Source organism: Octopus bimaculoides, chromosome 2 (assembly GCF_046866305.1).
Source record: "Octopus bimaculoides isolate indiv1 chromosome 2, ASM4686630v1, whole genome shotgun sequence".
Lineage (NCBI taxonomy): Eukaryota > Metazoa > Mollusca > Cephalopoda > Octopoda > Octopodidae > Octopus > Octopus bimaculoides.
Genome location: NC_142929.1, coordinates 87,297,234 through 87,320,714, shown reverse-complemented (window position 1 = coordinate 87,320,714; position 23,481 = coordinate 87,297,234). Strand labels below are relative to the sequence as shown.

At 32.6% G+C, this 23,481-nt stretch overlaps 1 protein-coding gene across 1 annotated transcript in view; it reads left to right on the top strand.

Moving 5' to 3' along the window:
* The window catches only part of LOC106874321 (uncharacterized), a 456,333-nt gene that overhangs the window by 386,812 nt on the left and 46,040 nt on the right, over window positions 1–23,481 (top strand). The window contains exon 20 of the mRNA XM_089338627.1: window positions 10,420–10,464. Coding sequence (XP_089194753.1) covers window positions 10,420–10,464 — 45 coding nt within the window. The remainder of the gene's footprint in view (window positions 1–10,419; window positions 10,465–23,481) is intronic.

Sequence of the window (23,481 nt, the reverse complement as noted above, 5' to 3'; positions counted from 1 at the left end):
TTCCAGAATTGGTGGGTACAACTCTGTAGTTATGCCACATTGACAAACGTGAATGATTGTGTTTACTTGCACGTGTATGCGTTTGAGAGAGCGAGAGAGGAAGAGGGGGAGATAGAGAACGGGAGCAATGTGTATGTTGTTGTCATAGATTACGTATGTGTGGTTGTGTGTGTTTTTACGTATCAATGTTATGAAAAATAGGTAAAGAATACTGAGAAGAAAGTTTAATCTATGACGTTGTATGTATCACTTTCTCTCTCTGTTGAGCGCGTGTGTAAGAACGCTGTTTCAAGTAGAAGGGAAGAAATATAAAAGGTGCTAGAAACAACAGCCAAATCTCCTTTAAATCACACAAAGTAAACGGAATTTAAAAAATCTAATTACTGCACTGGAAAGTTCACATCGAGAAAATTCCATTGATGTAAAAATTTTTACAAAAAAGTGGAAAATGTTGATTTCTATAAACTTTTAAAAGGGCTTCACACAGACACAACTTCAGATTTATATTTTAAGATAAGATAAGATATATACAGAAAGAATTTGTAGACAGTATTTGATAGGAAAAAGCATGTATTACTTAGTCAAAACTTCATCAGAAATCATATTTAAGTATTATACAGAATTTTAGGGGAATGACCAACCTTTTTTCTTCATCTCCAGTCTTGTATGTGTGTTTGGCAAGGATGGTTACTATTTTTAGAAACAGTGTGGGAGGTTGGTTGGTAGGGGAAAGCATTGACAGGATCTGATCTGTGGAATCAAAAGGATTTTTTTTTGTTTCTGGGCTAATCTGTCATGGTTCAGTGGTTTTTGGACTGGTCTTAGAGTTCAAGATTGTGTGAGTGTGTGTGTATGTGTGCACGGTTCTGTGTGTGTGTATATATATATGTGCTTGTGTGTGTTGTGTCGGCCAAGGTAGTGTGTGCGTGCACATGAGTATATGTGTGTGTGTCTCTCTGTGTGTATGTTTGTCGTGTTATAATTTTTTGGGTGTGTGTGCATACGTATGTGTGTATGGCTGTGCATATGTATGTGTGTGAGTGTGTATGTGTGTGTCAGTGTGTTGTATTTCTCAGGGGCTCTGTGTGTGACCATGTGTGCGTTATGTTTATCAAGGTGATGTGTATGTGTGTGCGTGTACATACTGTGCATGTTTGTACTGAGTATGCATTTGTATGTGTATATGTGGGTGTGGCTATATTTGTTGTGGTGAAGTGTGTGTACGTGTGCATGCGTGTGTGTGTGTATGTTATTTTTCTGTATGGTGTGTGCATATGTGTGGGTGTATTTTTCTGAGTATTTTATTTGTATTGCTTGTGCAGTGTGGGTGTGTTTATGTGAGTGCATCTTGTATTTGTCAGGGTGGTGTGTTATTGTGTGTGTGTACATGCTTGTGTGTGTGTGTGTTCGTGTGTTTGTTGGAATTGTATTGCGTGTGTATATCTGTGTGTTCTTTCTTGAGTGTGTGTTGTTTCACTGGGAATGGGCATATTGTGTTTGTGTCTGTGTGGGTGGGTTGTATTCTATTTGTGTGTGTATGTGTGGGTGTGTTTGTGTGAGTGTGTCTTGTAATTGTGAGGTTGGTGTGTGTAAGTGTGTGCATATACGTGTCTGTATGTGTGTGTGTCTGTTTATTGTGATTGCTAGAATCATATTGCTTGTGTATATGTGAGTGTTTTTTCTTGGAATATGTGTGTATTTGTGCTCGAGAGTGGGGATATTGTGTTTGTGCATGTGTGTATGAGGGTTTGCATTGTATTTGTGTATGTGTTTGTTGTGGATGTATACCTGAGGGATAGGGGTATTGTGTTTATGTGTCAGCAGTTCAAGTATATTTTTTGAGATGTTAGTGTATGTTGAGTTGTGGTCTGTATTTTTGAATAAGGATATTTTATCCGTGTTTGGTCAGTGGTGCTGTCTGGGCACTGGTACAGTGGGAAAACTAGGAATTTGGAGGACTTATTTTGTGCACAGAGATCTAAGTGGTATCTGTCTTGTGGTGGGATCCCTCAATTGTTGGCGGTGGACTGTCATCCTATCTCTGAGGGTAAGACTAGTTTGCTCTATGTAGTGTTTGTGGCACCCTTCACACCTAATGGCATAAAGTAAATTTTTTGATGCACAGGTGAAGTTATTTTTTACAACAAAAGTATGTCCTGATTGGAATTTATATAGTGTTCCTTCAATGAGGTGGATGCAGGTCCTGCAATTAGAGCGACCACATTTTTGACGGTGAGTATTGGGCTTGTATTGGGTAATTTTGCACTGGTAAGTAAGTCTTTTAGAGATTTGGGTTGTCTCTTGCTTTTTATTATTTTATGGGTTTCAAGTGCTTTTTTTAAATGTGGGTCTTGACTCAGTAGTGGGGTGTTCTTGTATATAATCGTGTAAGTTTCTGTATTTCTTGGATTGTGTGTTGAGAGATATAGGAGACTATTGAATGTACCTTGAGTGTGTTTCGGTTTTCGTAAGTCTTGGATATCGATTGTCTTGTCCCATTCTATTCCATTGTCAACTAATAATGCTGGGTACTGTCTTTCGAGAAGAATTTCCTTTAGTTCTTGGAGTCTTTTATTTCACATTACATAATTTTTGAGACAATTATACAGATTCTTCTCACTAGATTGAAGGGGATGTTTGTCTTCATGTGCTTTGAGTGATTGGAGGTGAACAGGAGGTATTGTTTGTAGTGGATATCAGTTTCAATGTTGATGCCTTTTTTTATTATAAGAATGTCTAGAAATGGGAGTTGGTTTTGACTATATTCCATTGTAAATTGTATATGGTTGTTGATGCTGTTGATTAAATTTTTGAATGCATTGAGTTGATCGAATGTGTGAGACTATAGAATGAAGCAGTCATCCAAGTGGTGTTTCCAGTTCTCCAACAGATATTTGTGGAAAGACAGGCTGTATTTTAATTTGGATTGTTCATATATTTGTATTTCCTGGTAGGCCATCACCAGATTGGCATAAGTTGAGGCAACTTTAGTGCCCATCGCAGTCCCTGATACCCGTTTGTAGGTATTATTATTAAAATTTTAAAAGTTGTTTTGGAGGATAAACTTAATGCCGTCGATGATAAATTCTTTTTTTTTATTCTTTCCAGGACCTCATTGAGGTATTTTTCTAGCCAGAATTTAATAGTTTCTAGTCAGTATTGATGTGGAATCGTAGTATAAAGGTTTATCACATCAAAAGAGACGATGAGAATGTCTTTATTGACATGTTTGGGGAGGTGGTTTGGGAGGTCCAGGTCATCTCTTACAATACTTAGTATGTGTTTAAGTATTGGTTTTAAGAGTATATCAATGAAGTTGCTTAATCTGTGTGTTTCACAGTTTGGACCTGCCACAATTGGCCTCAGTTTGAGATCAGTGGGGTGTGATACAGTGATGCAGGTTGAGGTGGACTTTTTGCAAGCTTCAGTAATTATTTTGCTCTTGTGGATTTTCGGAAGCCCATAGAGGTTGCTAGTTTTGCAATCAAAATTTGTTAAGTAGTCACATTCCTTTGTTATTAGGTTATTTTGATGTTGGCAAATGAGTGTGTTTAATTTGGACATCGTTTTTGAGTGTTGGTAGTTGACTACTCTTTCATAGTAGGTAGTATCTTGTAAGGGGTGAGATAGAGAGTTTTTGTATTGTTCTGTGTCCATAATTATGACAGTACTACCTTTCTCTGCTTCCTTGATTGTGACGTCATGATTGTTTTGTAACTCGTGGATGATTTCCCATTCCCTTTTATTGGTATTCGATCTGGATTTAGGTTGTGGTAGTTCACTATAAGAGAAGTTTGATATGTAGTCACAGAATGTTGTTCCTGCCTTTTATAGGATTGTAATTGCTTTTATTGCATACCATTGATTCATCGTTATTTTCCTTGTCGAAAAATTCTTCTGTGAAGCATAATTTTCTACAGAAGTGTGAGATATCATCTTGTATTTCATTGAGGTTAGCATATTGTGGTGTTGGAGTGAATTTCAATCCCTTTGAAAGGATTTTAATTTGTTAGGTTGATAGGATTAGCCTTGAAAGATTCACTATTTTTGGTTTCAGGGTTGGTATGTACCATCTGGTGTCATGGATTCTGTTGCCTTGGCCTAAAAAATGATTTCTGGAGGTTCTTCTGTCTCTGGTATTTCGGTGTATACTAGCATTTCCCCCATTATTGTGTGGCCTTCTAAGGAAGTTTTGGATATTCCTGGATCTGGGTTGTTAGTGATGGATGTAATTTTGGTTCCTTAGTGTAGGTTGAAACCTACGGTCGTGGTTTAGAAATGAATTCCTATGTGTTGGGTGGGATCTATGATTTTGGAACGACTCCTGTGTGGGTTAGAATCTATGGTGTCGGGTAAAGTCTTGTCTTGTCTTGGGTTGGAGGGTGCCTGGGTTCTTTTGGTAAGGTTATAGTGTTGTCTGTAAGTTCTGTTATTATTGTCAAAGTTTGATGTGGTGTGTGTTTGATGTTTTGCATTTTGTTTTGTTTGTTGTAGGTGAGGTGTGTGAGTTTTAATTTTTTTCAAATATGGGTTGCTTTTATGATGTTTGCTTTTAAAATCCATTTCATAATTGGTGAACCAGGTGGTATTTTTTCCCATCATTGGAGAGATGTTAGTTCTTCATCCTCACAGTTTTTTCTCCAAAGTTTGGTGGTTCTATCAAGGAGTGCGCCTTCACAGCATTTTGAAATTTCAGTTTCCAGTTTGTTATCAAGTGCCTTGAATTTTTCCTTGTTGGAGTTGGCTCTTAGCTGTAACAATTCTATTTCCATTTTGAATTTTTCTAAGGCCAATTTTTCCCTGAGTCTTTGTTGGTTTTCTAGTTATTCTGATGGGTTTTATTTGGAGTTTTTTGGGATGTTTGGGGTAGAGTTGAGCCACTTTTTATAAAGGTCTGCTTTGTTACTATTTTTTATGAAGTTCCAAAAAGCAAACTTGCATGATGTGAGGTTTTTAATCCAAACATCGTTTAGTGTGTTTTTTATTGAGTAACAATCTGTTGTATGTTCTTACTTTTGGAGCATTGTTGTCTCAATGGTTTTGGTTAGTTCATTTAGTGTTGGGATAATGTCAGGTGTTTGGTTAACTGTTTTATCTTCCAGGAGTCCATTTAGGTAGAAATGTGACTGCTCAACTTTGTTAGCCAGGGTTTAAAGTTTGGAGGAAATTTACTGTAATTCTTCTAAGATACTTATACTTTGGTTCAATGAGTTTTCAGTTTGTTGTGACTTTGGTGGCATTTTCGGGCATCATGTGGTGGATATGTATAACAAAGTAAAATTGGATGGTTCCGCATGAGTGAAAATATACAGGGAGGAGGATTTCAAAATGCAGAGGTCTTTCAAAGATGTTTATTGACTTGACCAGTTTCACTTTTTAAAAAAAGATTTTCAAAAGTAAAATGTAAGCCTTTGTGTAGCCTTTGTGGTGTTAAAAAATGGTTTGCATAGATGTATTAAAATACAGTGATAGAGTCTTTGACAATGATGAGAAAATGTTAAGAAATAGAATTTTTAGCAATGATAAGAAAATGTTAAGAGGGGTTTTGTGTTTAAACAGTTTACATAAAGGTGTTCAAAATAGGTAGTAAAATAGATTCATAAAAGTTCATCAAAAATTTTGATTGTATATAAGCATATATTCAGAAAGAATTTGTAGACAGTATTTGAGAGAAGAAAGCATATATTGCTTAGTCAAACTTCATCAGAAATCATATTTAAGTATTTATATAGAATTTATGGGGAATGACCAACTTTTTTTTCTTTATTTCCAGTCTTGTATGTGTGTTTGGCAAGGATGGTTGCTATTTTAAAAAATAGTATGGGAGGTTGGTTGGTGGGGGAAAGCATTGACAGGATTCTATTTCTTAACATTTTCTTATCATTGTTAAAGACTCTATCACTGTATTTTAATACATCTATGCAAACCATTTTTTAACACCACAAAGGCTTACATTTTACTGTTGAAAGTCTTTTTTTAAAAAAGTGAAACTGGTCAAGTCAATAATCATCTTTAAAAGAGCTCTGACAACTAAGGGCCTCTCGCTCAGAATGGAAGGTAGACTGTATGATGCATGTGCGTGAACTGCCATACTACATGGCAATGAAACATGGGCCATGACTGCTGAGGACGGTGTAGGCTTGAAAGAAATAAAGCTAGTATGATCTACTGGATTTGTAATGTCAGTGTGCATACACGACAGTGTGAGCACCCTGAGAGAAAAGTTGGACATAAGAAGCATCAAATGTGGTGTCCAAGAGAGATGACTGTGCTAGTATGGTTATGTGTTACATGTGGATGAGGACAGCTGTGTGAAAAAGTGTCACACCTTAACAGTGAAAGGAACCTGTGGTAGAGGTAGACTCAGGAAGACATGGGATGAAGTGGTGAAGCATGACCTTCAAATGTTGGGCCTCACAGACGCAATGACGGGAGACTGAGATCTTTGGAGATATGCTATGATTGAGCAGACCCAACAACTAAAGTGAGATCGTGGCCATGGCTGATGCCAGTGTTGCATGTTCGGCTCATTTAAAAGTATCCCATGACTGGCTCCTGTACCAGTAGCACATAAAAGCACTATCTGAACGTCATCGATACCAGGTCTGCATGACTGGTTCCTGTGCCGTAACCACATTAAAAGCACCCACTACACTCTCGGAGTGATTGGCATTAGGAAGGGTATCCAGCTGTAGAAATATTGCCAAATCAGATTGGAGCCTGGTGCAGCTGCTGGCTTTCCAGACCTCAGTCAGACCATCATGGAAATGGTCGTTAAACGATGATGATGATGATGATGATGACGACGACAGCGACGGCAATGACGATGACAAAACACAACAGGCTCCTTTCAGTCTCCATCTACCATGTCCACTCACAAGGCTTTGGTTGGTCTGAAGCTATAGTAGAAGACACTTACCCAAGGTGTCACACAGTGGGACTGAACCCAGAACCATGTGGTTGGGAAGCAAGCTTCTTACCACACAGCCACGCTTGTGCCTATTCTTACCACAGAGCCACACCTGCACCTATCTAGCATATTTAGTTTATGCAGTGACTCCTATACTAAACATTATCTCAGTTTTATACGACTTGGAATAACAAATATCAAGAAAACTCGGGTATGCCATTGTATTCTAGAAAGCAAGTGTAGACATCTCAGATTTTCCCACACCTTGAATATGATGGGCTTAACTGTTTATACCACTTTTTCATAATAATCTCTCATTCTCTACTTCATCAAGATTACACCATAAAATTTCTTTTGGGGCTCAGCTACTAACAAGCCACATATATATCTTACATAGGAATAATGCTTACATATCTAGGATATTGTCTGTGTTTAAAAATCCTTTGTACTAGGCAGGTCTTTTTGTTAACTACTTTTCTGTTACTACTTTAATAGAATCTCTTTTCTGCAAACTAGTAACAGTATTCACTCTTATCTAAACCTAATCAATCCTGTCCCATCTTACTATCTCATTTTTCATGGCAAGTAGATTTTCAATTCTTCCACATTTCTCTGGAGCTTTTTTCTCATCCAATCTGTAAGAATTCAAGCTACCAGTAACCATATGCCATTTTTCCTTGATTTAGAGAGAGGGTCACAAATGGTTATGAGCACTGCTTCATCGCTTCAGTTTTAGAAAACAACAGAAATTCAAGTGAAGTAACTGCCATAACATTATACACTTGATCCACTAATTTATGAAGAACTAAAAAGGCTTTAGGTACAGTTCTTATTCTACAATTTAAGAAACAAAAAGTATTCAAGATATTCTATTTAACTATTTTTAAAATATTTTTCACTTTATCTATTAAATAACTGTAGTAATATAAACTGAAAATATAACTGAAAATCATTGGTAACTAGCTTATTCAACTGATAAACTTATCTGTATTTTTTGACTTGGAGTTAAAGTAATATCAATCATTTATTTAGGAAATTAAATTGCTGTGCTGTTAACTGTATGATTATCAATTCAAAGCCTTTCATAACTGTTTCCTTTGGTCCATATGGGTAATAACAAACAAGTTTCATTTTTACTTCACAATTTTGTTAGTTGCAGAAAGAGTAGCAGTTTGCAGTTTCTAAATTTGTCAAAATCATTTCTCTGATATTAATATGGAAAATGAATTTTAAACTAGGGTTGGAGTTAAATATCAAAAGTAGAAGTGTTTGTTTTATCAGTTTTCTCAAAATAAATATTAGCAATACATTTTTAATCTGTTTTTATTCTGAATGCTTTGTTTGCTTCATAACTGTATGCATTTTGTTAATTCTCTTTTTTATTTTACATGCATGTATCATGGATAATTTTTTTTTTCTTATAGATGAGAATATATTGGAATATTGTCCAAAGATGATAGAATATTGCATTGCACACATTAATGTTCATTATTTTTTAATAATTATTGAAATATTTTGTGCTATTCCATAGAAGTTATATTGGCAATACATTCACTAAAATATAAACAAATTAAAATTTTAAAAATCTTATGAAGGAATTTTTTTTCAAATTTAGCATCATTAACATGCTAATTTATTTCAGTCATTTCTTGTTATTTTACTCTCTCTCTCTCTCTCCCCCCTCTCTCTCTCTCTCTCTCTCTCTCTCTCTCTCTCTCTCTCTCTCTCTCTCTCTCTCTCTCTCTCTCTCTCTCTATCTTTGAGCATGCATGCACATTCACACACATTTTAACAGGTTATGAGCAATCACATTATTATTATTATGAAAACATAATAGCAGAATATAAAAGGTTATTGTATTTCTGTTCATAAAGTGTTTGCAATTCTAGAAACTATTGACTGTTTATCTTTACAATAAATTTGATTGCTCTATACATTTTTTCAGGAGTTATTAAACTAATGAAGATGCACACCAAATCAAAAATCTTAATTATTTTTACTAAGTATTCTGTGTTGAAGTTATTGTAAATCAACATCAATGTTGATTTCAAGAGTAAGCAAGATTGCAGTGTCTGTAATGTTTCAAAGTTTCAAATGGTTTGGGATAATGATGTTATTTCTCTCTATCTATCAACATTGTCTATATGTATGTGTTAAATTTAAGTGTAACTACATCTTGATAATGATCAGGTAAGAAATCTCTCTCTCTCTCTCTCTCTCTCTCTCCTCTCTCTCTCTCTCTCTCTCTCTCTCTCTCTCACTCTCTCTCTCTCTCTCTCTCTCTCTCTCTCTCTCCCTCTCTCAATGAAGAATAGTCAGTGATAGATCTACTAAGATTATTTCTAAAGGGAATTGATCTTAGTAGATTATCCAAATAATATCATTTTAAAATGTCCTGTTATGAACATTATAAAGTTTCAAACTATATAAACAATTTTTTGTTTCCAAGGGGAATGAAACACAGCCATAATTATAAGAAATTTAAAGATGCGCAGGTAATAATAATAAAGTATTGTACTAGTTTCTTTTACTTTTTGAGCTGGTACATTTAGCAAATATTTTAATAAGAGTAATACTATATTGTTATTTATATGTGTATGAGGAAAGCTAGCAATTTGTTAGTGAAATACATAAAAATATAATTCATTTCAATTTTTTTTTTATTAATCTTGTAATTTTTGGCTTTTGACTGAAGTTTTATTCTTTTTAATATATGCATGTTCATGCATTCACACGCATGTTTTTTTTTTTTATGTAAACAGCTTTTAATGAAAGGAAATAACAGGCACAGTTGAATACGAAGAGATAGCTTTAGATATTAGAGTCAGCCTCTAAAATATGATGTCATCAATTATCAGTGACAAAATAAATTAGTTGGAAGGAAAATATCATGGCACTGATATTTTAATAACCCTATGATATATTTGCTTTATGATGAAGTAGTTAAGCACCCTTACTTTTACTGCAGATTATCATTATCTTAAAAAGTGATGGTATTGCAACTCTTTGTATCTTTGGAGTTCCTTTGTATTATAAGTGGAATTCCTTTTTGTTAAAGCAACTAGTACCTTTCATTGATCTGTGGTTTGGGTGATGACATCCCTGGATGACACAAAACACTGTAAAATATAATTATAACAAAATTTTGCAATCCATCTCCAGTCTTTTATTGTTTGAATGAATGTGTATTTTTTTTTTTAAATAGTATAGTTCTTGTAAATGTTTATTTTAATAAACCAAGTACAATTTCATAAACTTTGATAAAGCCTTCAACTATTGCTAAACCATTTAAATTGATTATACTGTTGTTGTATATTGGAATATAATTTCTTAAAGGTCATGTTAAGATTCAAGAAGTTTGTCATCCTTTCACTGTCAGAAACCTTGTTTCAGATTCTCAGCTTAGACTTGCATAACTTTAGAAAGAAAAGACATTAAATTTTAATACTCCATAAAATACCTCCACCACACTTGTTTCATTGAAAGCTTCTTTTTTTATGGAATGCAAGCAAACTGGAATAAAGGAAAAGTGCACTGAGCACAAAGAGAATGAGGTAAGTTTTAAGGTATCAGCACCCTTTTTAATAGAATCAGAATATTGTAGATTATATTTCTCATCTGAGAATAAATGAATCTACCAGAAATGAAATGCATCCCACTTGCTAGATGTAAGCATTTAGCTTAACCTTAGCTAGTCATACTCTTTAGTTATCATCAAGTTATATCTGCATGTGTTTTTATTTGCTTTATGACATTTTCTTTTAAATTTTTCTTTCAACATGATTTGCTGTTACTCATTTGGAAATAGTGCACATTATCAATTTTTATTCCAAATAATTTTTACTGAATATAAGATATTGAGAAAAAACTCAGTTGATTCTGTTTAACATAAATCTTCACTAAATTTGACAATTATATTTTTCTCTTAAGTTAATTTACCAAACAGGTGATTAAAGTTGTTCATTTTTAAGTGATTTGTAAAGCCCTTTAAAATCAAAAGCTACAATAGCTGGTTATTAAAAAAGGCTCCGAATTTAAGCATTTCCAAGTAGACTAATCACTTCAATTTATTATTTTAGGTATATTTATAAAAATATTATCTTTGAAATGTATTATACTATTGCAAAACAATACTTCATTTAAATGTGAAATGAAGAATATGGAAATGTCAAAAGAATTTTTTGTTTCTAATTTGGGTTAAAAAAATGTAAATATAAAGTGTCTGTAATATTTGATAAACAAATATTGTGATATTGTTCAGAAATGTAGTAAAACAAACAAAAAAAATCAAGATAAATAATAAACATCCGAAGATCATATTTCACTACATTGTCTCACATCTTCCTGGGTCTACCCCTTCTACAGGTTCCTTCCACAATTAGAGATCGGTACTTATTTACACAGCTGCTCTTATCCATACACATCACATGATCATATCAGTGCAGTTTTTTCTCTTGCACATTACATGTGATGCCACTTATACCCAATTTTTCTTACAAGACACACTTTATCATGCGTTCACACTGACATTGCACATCCAGTGGAATGTACTAGCTTGTAGGTTTAATACTATGTGAAGAAAATTGTCATACAACATAGAGCATATGAATACTTTTAAGATATAAGAATATGTTCATAGTTATGTTCTGAAGATTTATTAGGAACATAAACTGATATATATATAAACAGACTAATAAAGAGAGTGTGTGAAATTCCAGTTGCACCAAAGTTGAATGATAGCCAACAAGTTTAAAATTTCAACCACATCTTGCAAGGTATTATAACCTAGAACTGTTGTTGAAAAAGTATAGAAATATTTATTTAGAAGGCTCTAGTACGATTTCTAATTATCCTTTAAGGTAAGATACCTTAATTTTCTTTGTTCAGTAATAAATTTTTGTTTCTGGGAAATTTTACTGATCATTAGCATAGTTGTGCACTTTAAAACCATTTTGTTCATTCTTTTGATATGTTTTAATATTAATTCGAATGTAAAGGTGACAAGCTAGTAGAATGAGTAGAATAGTGGGCAAAATGCTTAGAGGTATTTCGTCTGTATGTATGTTTTGAGTTAAACATTTCACCAAGTCTGACTTTGCCTTTCATCTTTCTGAGCTCAATAAAATAATTGCCAGTTGAGCACTGGGATTGATGTAATCAACTTACCCCTTCCCCAGAACTGTTGGCCTTATGCCAAAATTTGAAACCTATGTTAATTTGAATGTATGAAGTTGCATATGTAAAAACTTAATGGTGACCCTGTTTTTATACTCTTTTATGATGATTATTTGAAATCAAATTTTCTATCAATAGCAAAATGACAAAATAGGTATGGGAAGTCATGGCTGTGTTGCTGTGCAAATTAAAAAAAATATACAGGGGGTTGCAAAAGTAGATATATAGTATCACATCAATACTTAATTCACTAAAATTATTAGCACATTAAATTAATCTCATTTTTCATATTTTCAGTGTCATTAATCATAATAATACATTTATCATAACTATAATAATACTTTTATCATAACTTACAATTTTTTTGATAAAAATAAATGAGTTTTGTACATATTTTCTTTTTTTTTTTTCATAACTGTATACCTACTTTTGTACCATCCTGCATATATTGAATATGTTCTTTCCTATTTTCTCATTCAACATGGATTTGCGGGTGGTTTTCTACTGAGTCAAGTGTAGGAAGTAATACCTTTTTTGTCATGCTAATGAGCAGACCAATTAAGCTAGTTAGATTGTGCTAATAATATGGTTTGAACTTATAACCATTTGCTCGTAATTATTTTGTTCATCATCAAAACTCACTGAAATTATAGGTTTAAAATTAACTGTTAATTTCTAAAATGTATGCACTTTTCTTATATAATAACTATTACATATGACATAATATATATATATATATATATATATATATATATATATATATATATATATATATATTATGTCTGCTTCATGTACTTTAATACCTCACACAGACCTACCGTTAATGATGATCTTACTACTTGGTAGCATTTAGGGATACCAATAAATAAATAAATAAATAAGCTCTTCTTTTCTCTTATTATCATTTATCTTGGAGACCAAGGATTCAATCACTATGCATTTTAAGTTTCTTTGTATGTTTTTGTTAAACCTCAAATTCATACTATTATCAAAGTTGCACTATTTTAAAACTGTTGCTGACAATTTACAGTGTCTAAATATGTCCTTTTTGGAAGTAATTGTCTTTTATGCCTATGATAGTTTTACTACTTGATAACTAGTACTGTTAGATTCTATTTAGGAAAAAAAAAGCATTCACTCATGTGATGTTTTTATTTTGCTCTTTCATCCTGCATTCTTAATTCCAGCTCTGCCACAACCACATTTGAAACCATTCGATGATCTGCTTTCTACTTGTTATCTAAGTACTTAATCTTTCTTGGCCCTAGATTAAATGTTATATGTAATTTTCCATTGGGAAAAACCTTGGAATTTTCTCATATCCAGTAGATGGTACATAAAACACTAACTTTTAGAACTGCATGTACCACTCATATTATCCTTCTTCCATTCTAAATTTTCATGGACTGTTGGAAATATTTACTTGTGTGTACATTAACAACATCATAATCATGATTTTAACATCCATTTTTTCCATTTAAATTACATTCTTCATAACACTGCATCATCTCATGTAGCATTTTTTATCTGCACTTTTTTGTATATTCATTATTTGAAATAGGTAGACGATTTTTAGTTCTTTTGTGATATATATATATATATATATATATATATATATATATATATATATATATATATATATATATATATATATATATATATATATATATATATACAGAGAGAGAGAGAGAGAGAGAGATCTGTGCATTTGTATATATTGGGAACACACATGAACTGTTGCAACAGACTACATAACACATCAGTAAAATATAAAATTCGACAGAAAAAAACAAGTTGACAATATAACTGTCATATACAGAATACACCATAAAAACAAAAAAATCTTAGTGAAATCAATCTTAAAATTGCAACAGAATTTCACAGTATGGCTAAACCCTGGACAGAAACTGAAAAGCCCAGTAAGAAACACATTGTAATCTTATCTTCTCTCTTATTATCAAAAATGTAATACCAGTGTGTCATTTTAATAGACATCATTCAGATTATATACCTCTAAGAGCCTAGAACTATTGATTTAATATAAACCTTGGTAAAATATTCTAAACTGTGTTTCTTTAAACATAGAGCCATCAAAGTATGAAAAAACTTTGGACAAAATGAAACTATTGTATAATAGTGTTTTAAATTTCATGTAATCACATACTCAAATGTATGAGTATATTTGCTTGTCTCTTTATTTTTTCATGAAAACAAGATTATTCAGTATAGCAATTATTTCAGTAATTTTGTTGTTTTAGTAAGATTTGATTTGACATCTTAATACAAAAATTGATAAGTTTTGTACCTTAAATAGTCTGACTTGAAATATATTTTTGAATTAAATTGTTATATAATTTCTTTATTTTATACCTTTTCAGCATATTTCTGAATAATACTAATTATAAGAGCTGATATTAGTGATTTTATTTTGGAAAATATATCAGTAGGCTTTAATAGTTGTATGTATGTGTGTGTATATATATATATATATATATATATATATATATATATATATATATATATATTAAAGATAAACAAAAATGAAAATGCCACTTTGTAAAAAATTGGGTGTTTTAATTAATTTACATTACATGTTTCGGTTTTTGTGAAAAACCTTATCAAAAATGAGTATAAAATATGTGAGAAAAGAAGAGGGCTATTAATAAAATAAAATTGAAATTAAAATTAAGAATAACATTCATAGTTTACTGTTATTTCTTGCATGCGCACATGGTCCTTTCATTCTGTTCTGGAGGCATGGTAATTTCAACTCGCTGCGATAGTAAATTACTACTATCTGTTTTTGTAAATTAAATAGTGGTCAAGACTTGTTTTCTAAGAGTGGCTGTGGCCGTCGAATAACCAGCAGCAGTAATAATAATAACAATAGTAGTAGTAGGAGTCGTCGTGGTGAAGTTGTTCCCCCTGTGGTTTTAATAGAAATCAGGTTCTTCGATCCCCTTTGTTTTATTTCTTATGAATAACTTGCAAATCCATATATACATGTATATATATGAACAGATAGTAGTAATTTACTATCGCAGCGAGTTGAAATTAACATGCCTCCAGAACAGAACAAAAGGACCATGTGCGCATGCAAGAAATAACAGTAAACTATGAATGTTATTCTTAATTTTAATTTCAATTTTATTTTATTAATAGCCCTCTTCTCTTCTCACATATTTTATACTCATTTTTGATAAGGTTTTTCAAAAAAAACGAAACATGTAATTTTTTAAAAAGTGGCGTTTTCATTTTTGTTTATCTTTAATATCTACTTATTCGTGTGGTACATTTACAAATCTTTTCAAATATATATATATATATAAAAAATTTTTTTGCTGCCCTATAATTTATTAATATATATATATATATATAAGTAGATCGATTTTTTTTAACAATTTAAAGAATAAATGTTAAAACCATCCATTCTTATATATAATATGCATAGTATTAATTACATTGATTTGTAATTAAAAAAATTAATTTAATGTCATTCCTGTATCAAGTATGTTACAATATTCAAATATTTTATTATACATGTAGTATAAGAATGGATGGTTTTAACATTTATTCTTTAAATTGTTAAAAAAAATCGATCTACTTATAATGGATTTTGTCTTTGAGTTATATGTATTTTAGATATTAGCAGATGCAAATATTATTTCACTCATAGATATTCCAACTTGTAAATGGTAAGTTAATTTTAAGTTAAGAATCTCAAATGTAAGTTTTATTGTATATTTATATATTTTTATATATCAATTCAGTTTTATTTTGTATTGAGTGGAACCTGAAATATAGCAAAGTTTAGTACTCACCAATAAGCTTATTAACATAGTGCGACCCTTCTGTCTTTTCTGCAATTAAACAATGAACTCTGCTCTTCTGAACTTACCATCTATGTACCACTTCTACAGTAAACCTATTCAATACTTTTGCATCACTTTATCTTATTCCTATTGTGTCTTACCTACTTAAAAGTGAATATTAACTGTATCAACCTCACCAGTTAAGGGAGCCTGCAAAATCTAAGGTCACCCCACTCCTACTTTCTCAGAATAACTAATAATGGACAATTTTATTTCTAACTTGGTAGAATGCTTGACAGCATATTAAAGAATGAGTTTTGTATTCCTTGTCTATTGTCATTTAAGATAGTATAAAATGGTATTTATACCTTCGATTTTTAGCTGAAGTAGAAGCTTCTGCAATTCACCAAGTTTTCGAAAGCCTATATTACTCTTTTTCAATAAGACAATATTCTGAGCAAACATCTGCAATCTTACTTTCCAAATGGCTTTAGTTTTATTTGGCCCTTATGATAATAACCTTTGGAAATGAACAGACACTTTTAGTGCTTAACTAGTAATATGAGTAAAATCACAAACTTGTTCTGAGTTACTTTCAGCATTAATATTTACAAGACATGAACATGTTTAGTGTCATTAACAAATTTACTCATAGCAAATGTTGAAAATATAATCTTACTGGGATGTCAAATATGTGTTTCTAGTGTAAAATATATATTCTTTTATGCAAAGAAAGAGATTTGGAAATGCTGCTATGAAAGGCTGCTCAATGAAGAGAATGAATTGGAGAAGGAGAGTCTGCCAAATGTTGACCCAACCGAGGGACCGGCTATCTGAATCAACATTATCTTGGTAGATAAAGCAATTAAGGATATGAAGACAAGGAAAGGCCCCAGCCCATCAGGTATTATCACTGAGATACTTAAAATATTTGGTGGTGTAAATTATGGTCTAGTCATCCATGTAGTTAACCAGGTGGTACACGGAGGAGTCATACCCAATGAGTGGTGTAGCAGCGCCATAGTCAACTGCTACAAAGGTAAAGGTGATGCATTAGATAGAAATAATTACAGAGGTATCAAATTATTGGATCAGATGATGAAAGTCACAAAGAGGGTCATAGCCCAAGTAATTAGGGAGAGAGTTAGTCTAGATGAGATGCAGTTTTGTTTTGTGCCAGGGAAAAGTACCACTGATGCTATATTTCTGGTAAGGCAGCTGCAAGAGAAATATATAGCCAAAGATAAGCCTCAGTACTTGGCTTTTGTTGGCTTGGAGAAAGCCTTTGACAGGGTCCCCCAATCCCTTATCTGGTGTTCAATGTGGAAACTAGGGATAGGCAAGAAGTTGGTGAGAGCTGTACAAGCTATGTACAGGGATGCTATCAGTAAGGTGAGGGTTGGCAACGAGTATAGCGAAGAATTCAGGGTCCAAGTAGGGTTTCACCAAGGATCAATCCTCAGCCCCCTCTTGTTCATCATAGTCTTCCAGACAATAACAGAGGAATTTAAGACAGGCTGCCCCTGGGAGCTCCTTTATGCTGATGACCCTGATCTTATGGATGAATTGCTACCAGAACTAGAAAAGAAGTTTCAAGTGTGGAAGCAAGGTCTAAAATCAAAGGGGTTAGAGTTAACCTAGCAAGGTCTAGAATCGAAGGGCCTTAGAGTTAACCTAGCAAAAACCAAAGTCTTAGGAAAGCATACAAATCACAAATCTCTTCAAGTAGATGGCCCTGCTTGATCTGTAGAAAGGGCATAGATAGAAACTCCATAAGATATATCCAGTATAAGCTATGGACACATAAGATGTGCAGCAATATCAGAGGAAAGTTAACAGGGAAAATAGTTTTTGTGTGTGAAAGGTGCACAGGTACAATTAGCATTAAAAATGCACAGAAAATAGATGCCATCTCATACCAGTGGGGAAAACTAGAAGTAGTTGATAGCTTTCATTGACCAAGTCAGTAGTGGGGGGTAGATGCTCTGAGAGCATAGTTGCTAGAATAAGAATAGACTAAGCAAAGTTCAGAGAGCCTACTTTTGCTGGTAACAGAGGTCCTGTCTCTCAGAGTGAAAGGCAGACTGTATGATGCCTGTGTGCTGATAGCCCTGCTACATGGCTGTGAAACATGGGCTGTGACTGCCAAGGATATGCGTAGGCTTGAAAGAAATGAAGCTAATATCCTTTGCTGGATGTGTAATGTCAGTGTGCATGCACAACAGAGTGTAAGCATCCTGAGAGAAAAGTTGGGTGTAAGAGGCATCAGATGTGGTGTGCAAGAGAGACGACTGCATTGGTATGGTCATGTGATGCATATGGATGAGGATAGCTGTGTGAAGAAATGCTGCACTCAAACTGTGGAGAGAACCTGTAGAAGAGGTAAACCCAGGAAGACATGAGACAAGGTGTTGAAGCATGATCTTTGAATGCTGGGCCTCACAGAGGTGATGACAAGTAACCGAGACCTTTGGTAAAATGCTGTGCTTGAGAAGACCTGTGAAGTCAAGTGTGACTGTGGTCATGGCTGATGCCAGTGTCATGTAACTGGCATGTAAAAAGTACTCTTCAAATGTTGGGTGGTATGCTATTCTTGAGAAGATCTGTAAAGCCAAGTGAAATCATAGTTGCAGCTGATGCCAATGCCATCTGACTGGCACCCATGCTGGTGACACATAAAAAGCACTGTTTGGACATTGGAATTCACAGAGGTAGTGACAAGTGGTCAAGACTTTTGGCAATATACCATGCTTGTGTAAACCTGTCAAGCCAAGTAGGATCATAGTCGTTGCTGGTGTCATGTCACTGGATCCATGCTGGTGGCACATAAAAATCACCCACTACACTCTTGGAGTGGTTGGTGTTAGGAAATGTGTCCAGCTGTAGAAACCTTGCTAAATAAGATTGGAGCCTGGTGCAGCTCCCCAGTTTACCAGTTTTCAAACCATCCAACCCATGCCAGCATGAAAAGCAGATGTTAAATGATGATGATGATATTGATGGTATTACCTGCATGATTTTAAAGGCTATAGGATATAGAATAATTTCCTCCAAAATATATTTTTTATGTTTAATTCTTCAAAATTTTAAGCAATTAAATATTAATTTTATGTTTCATTTTTGTATTTGGTTTGCAAATTTCTTGATGTGAACTTGTATGTTGAAACAGATTTTGCAGTATTTTATATGTGTATGAATTTTGTTTATATTTATTTTACTTCTTGTTCTTGAACAAAAATTGTTTGTAAGTGTCATAAGTTCTACTCATATATTTCAACCACACTTTTTATGAAGTTATATCTATCATATTAAGGAACTGATATATCTTAAAACTTATATTTATTCTTCTTTATATTCCATCATATTATATACTCATTTATAACTAATGCATGTCAAAACAAGGAGATACACACACACAACAGGGCTTCTTTCAGTTCCTGTCTACTAAATCTACAGACATTTATCCAAGTTGCCACAAAGTAGGACTGAACCTGAAGCCATAAAGTTGAGCTCTTAACCATATAGTCATGTGAAGATTATTTGTAAAAAAATGAAGTCAGTGTCTGTTATATGATTAAATCAGCGAATTCTTATTTGCTTTATAAGATAGATTTATTAAACACAAATGTATATAACAAAATCTTAAAACATCATATAAGGAGTTTGAAGACTAAATACGAAAAAGAAAATTATGATCTGATTTTATTAGGCTCTGAATTGGTAAATTAGGTTCTGAACCCAAGCTTTTTTTTATAACAGAACATTTAGTTTTTATAACTAATATATAGAAAGATATTTTCATATCATCAAAATATCTTAGCTGATTACTTCCTTGGAAATATAACATATCAAATCTTACTAAAAAAAAACATTGAATAAAAAGAGAACTGAATTCTTTTGTTGAAAAAAATTTACTTTAGAGCAGTGGTTCCCAACCTTTTTCAGCCCAGAGACCATTTTTTATTTGAAAAAAATTTCTAGGGACCACTTCTACTTTTACTTTATGCTGTTCTATTTTCACACTAAAATACTTAATGAAAAGACAAAATAGTCTATTTACACTTTAAAATTTATTTTAGCAAACAAAAGATAAAATTTAAAATTTATTTTAGTAAACAAAGATAAACACAAGATATCAAAATCCTTTTTCATAAAGTCATTCATTTTTAGTCCATTCGGTTAGTGACTAGCTTGATATTGGTGTTTTTGATACAAGATATCATAATCAATTTTAATGAAATCATTTAGTCTTAATCTGATTGTTCCTCTGCTGTTGACATCTAATTTATTTCTTTTTTTACTTAAAATATCTACAACAGCTGAAAATGCAGATTCCACCATCCATGTGGTAGGGAAAGAAATGATGCTTGCTTCTACATGTCGAAAAATATTTGGGCGTGACTCCTTTATCGATATTTAGGCAAAGACACCGTCTTTTTCAACTCTTCTTCTCAGTTTCATATTCTCTTTCAAATCCAACAACATTTCTGCCAACTCAAAATTTTCATCTCCTGGCTCATAATTTTCTAGGTCTACAAACCAGAGTGGATAATCCATCTTTAATAAATCATTGTATCTTCTCTCAAAGTCTACATGAAGACCTTCAAGATGGGAAATGCATGCAGCAATGCATTCTGATGTAGGAACAGTGGTGTTAAAATTTTGAAATGATGCCAAATTTTTTTTCAAACTGTTTTTCTCCAAAATTTTAATTTCCCCATCTACCCTTTTATCTTCTGAGAACAGGTGACCAAATCTGATTTTCTACCTTGGATCTCTAAGTTAAGCAGATTCACTGTTTTAAAAATATCACTCAAGTAGAATATTTTTGATTTAAACTCAGAAAGTCTTTCCAAAATTTTCTTAGCTGTATCAGCTTGCTTCTTGGAGTTGTAATGAATCATCTGACTCTTGAACATGAGAAAGTTGATTAATGGTTCTCACAAATTCACTAGTCTTTCAAGACTCAGGCCTTTTGACAACCATCTTACTTCTGTATGAAGCAATAGGGTTTTTAAATCTTAATCTTCACAGAATTGCATAAAAAATCTATTATTCACTGAGTTTGATTTGACAAAGTTAATTGCATGTATGGCAGTGTTGAGTGCTTCTTCCATGTGTCCTCCAATATTCTTAGCAACCAAATGCTGTCTGTGGATAATGCAATGTGTATAAAAGATGTAAGGAGCAACTGATTTCATTCTAGAAACAAAGCCTTTCACTTTTCCAGTCATGGCTGCAGCTCCATCTGATGCAATGTTGATCAAATTAGTCAATAGAATATTTTTATCATTAAAATACTGCATTACTTCATTGAATATATCTTCTCCATTAGTAGTTTCAGATAAACTTTTAATGAATAACTTTCTTCCCTTATATCATCTTCATGGATGAATCTGACATAGACCAGAAGGATAGCTTGGTTATGAATTGTGCTATCATCAACCTGGATAGAAAAATTTGTCTTTTGGAGAATTTCCACAATCTTCTCCTCGGCAAAATTAGATATTTCATCCTGTCTTCTTGTAATTGTGTTATTTGAAAGTGGAATTGTACTCAGAGTAGATGCAGCATCTTTTCTCAGAACCTCATTTGCACAAGCTATCATAACAGGCTTGACAAGTTTCTCACCATAAATCTGAGGTGCTGCAACCTTGGCAATAATTTCAGAGACCAAATAACTTGGTTTGAGTGTCTTTGCTTTTTCAGTATTTATCTTCTTTACAATGTTGGGTCGTTTGATTGACTGTATTTTCTTTTTATTCTCAAAATATTCCCTACCTTCACCAACAAAGATGCCTTAATTTCTGGTGCTGTTCCACCTTAAGTTTCTTCATGGAATGATTTGTCATGATGGCATCACATTCAAGACACATAGGTTTTGAGTCTACAGATACAAAACCAAACATGATAAAATCTTCTTTGTAGTTCCTCAGTTTTGCCTTTTTAGCAGTTGGTTCAGACATTATTACAACTGATCTTAAAGAAAATAAAAATAATAAATGCTTTATTTCTATAAATTAAAAGTATCAAATTTATTATTAAACAATATTGTGTAGTGATCTATTTAAAATATCAAATTTATTATGAAACTGTTGTGATTGTAAAATTTAAATTATGTTATTCTTGATTGTAATATAGTATTGATTATATATTATACATTATTGATTCTTATGCAATAATTATTGAATTTTGTTTTCTTATTATTATTCTGTCTTCATATAATTTATTATTAACTAATAGTGCTTTTATTATTGAACAATATTGTGTAGATCTGAAATGGCTTCAATTTTTTCTATGGCTACGAATTCTCTGGGGCCCACTGGTGGTCCCCAGGAACCACGTTGGGAATCACAGCTTTAGAGCATAAAAACTAACCTTTAAAATGGCAACTTTTGTACTTTCATTGAAGCATAGTAGTATTCCATTTTGCCATTTCTTTTTATGAAAAATAATTATTTTCAGCTTCCTGCTAACTAAGCATATTTTATATAAGTTTTCTTAGTATTAGATATTTTTACTTGATTTTTTTTTTTTAATTTTTGTTATCCAAGAAACCTTTTGTTCCTTTGAATTTTAGAAAAATTAAGTCAAATTCTATCTTTATTTGTAAACATTTTAAAATCTTCTCTAAACTTATTTCTGTTATAAAATATAGCTATCATTTTATTATTTTATATTAAAAGCTTTTGTTAAGGCTAGTCATCATTAGCAAAAATTTATGTATTTCTAAATTTGTTTATATTTTCCTCTCTGAATTGCCTATCAGTTTCACACATGAGTTAGGGGAGAACATAAAGTCAGGCTAATACTAGTCTGATTTTTTTGCTTTGTCTTTTCATTTAAAATCATTATCATCGTAGTAGTTGTAGCTTACCAGAAATCAATTCTGTTTGACAACACTATTCTCTTACAACACAAAGCAAAACCTAAAGTTCATATTCTGTTTAGCCTAACAGTATTTCCAGCATTATCCATTATCTCACTTAATAGTGCACCACTTAATAGTGCACCACTTAATAGTGCACCACTTAATAGTGCACCACTTAATATATACATATATATGATCATCTAGTCATATTGCAACATAGCATAGACTTGTCACAGAAAGTTTCAGTGAGGTTTCAATTTTACTTCATGACTTAATCTATGAACACTTTTATCTATTAATAACTGATCTATTGTAATAATATCTGAAATATGTCTGTTTGCCTTCTAATTCATACATTATTTTGATCAGTATTGTATTTTATGTTCTTAACTAAAATTTCTGTACAAATGTTTTGGGGACTGGCTTGTTTAGGCAAAATGTTGATATTTTTCTTCATTTAAGTTTTCCAACTTTACAAATAGGACAGTCTCACCAAATGATTTCCATTTAAATGTTGAATGGTTAACTGTGGATTAAGAACCCACTTCTACCTGCATTGCAAACTAACCTCATCTCCTTATCCTTTGTGCCAACCATTTTTGCCTATTTGTCTTGAATTTTGTTTGCCATTTTTCTGCTTTTCCATAGCAAGGTTGGTGCTGTGGATTTCTTTTACAGTTTTGCTAACATGTCTACACCTGGTTTCAAACCAT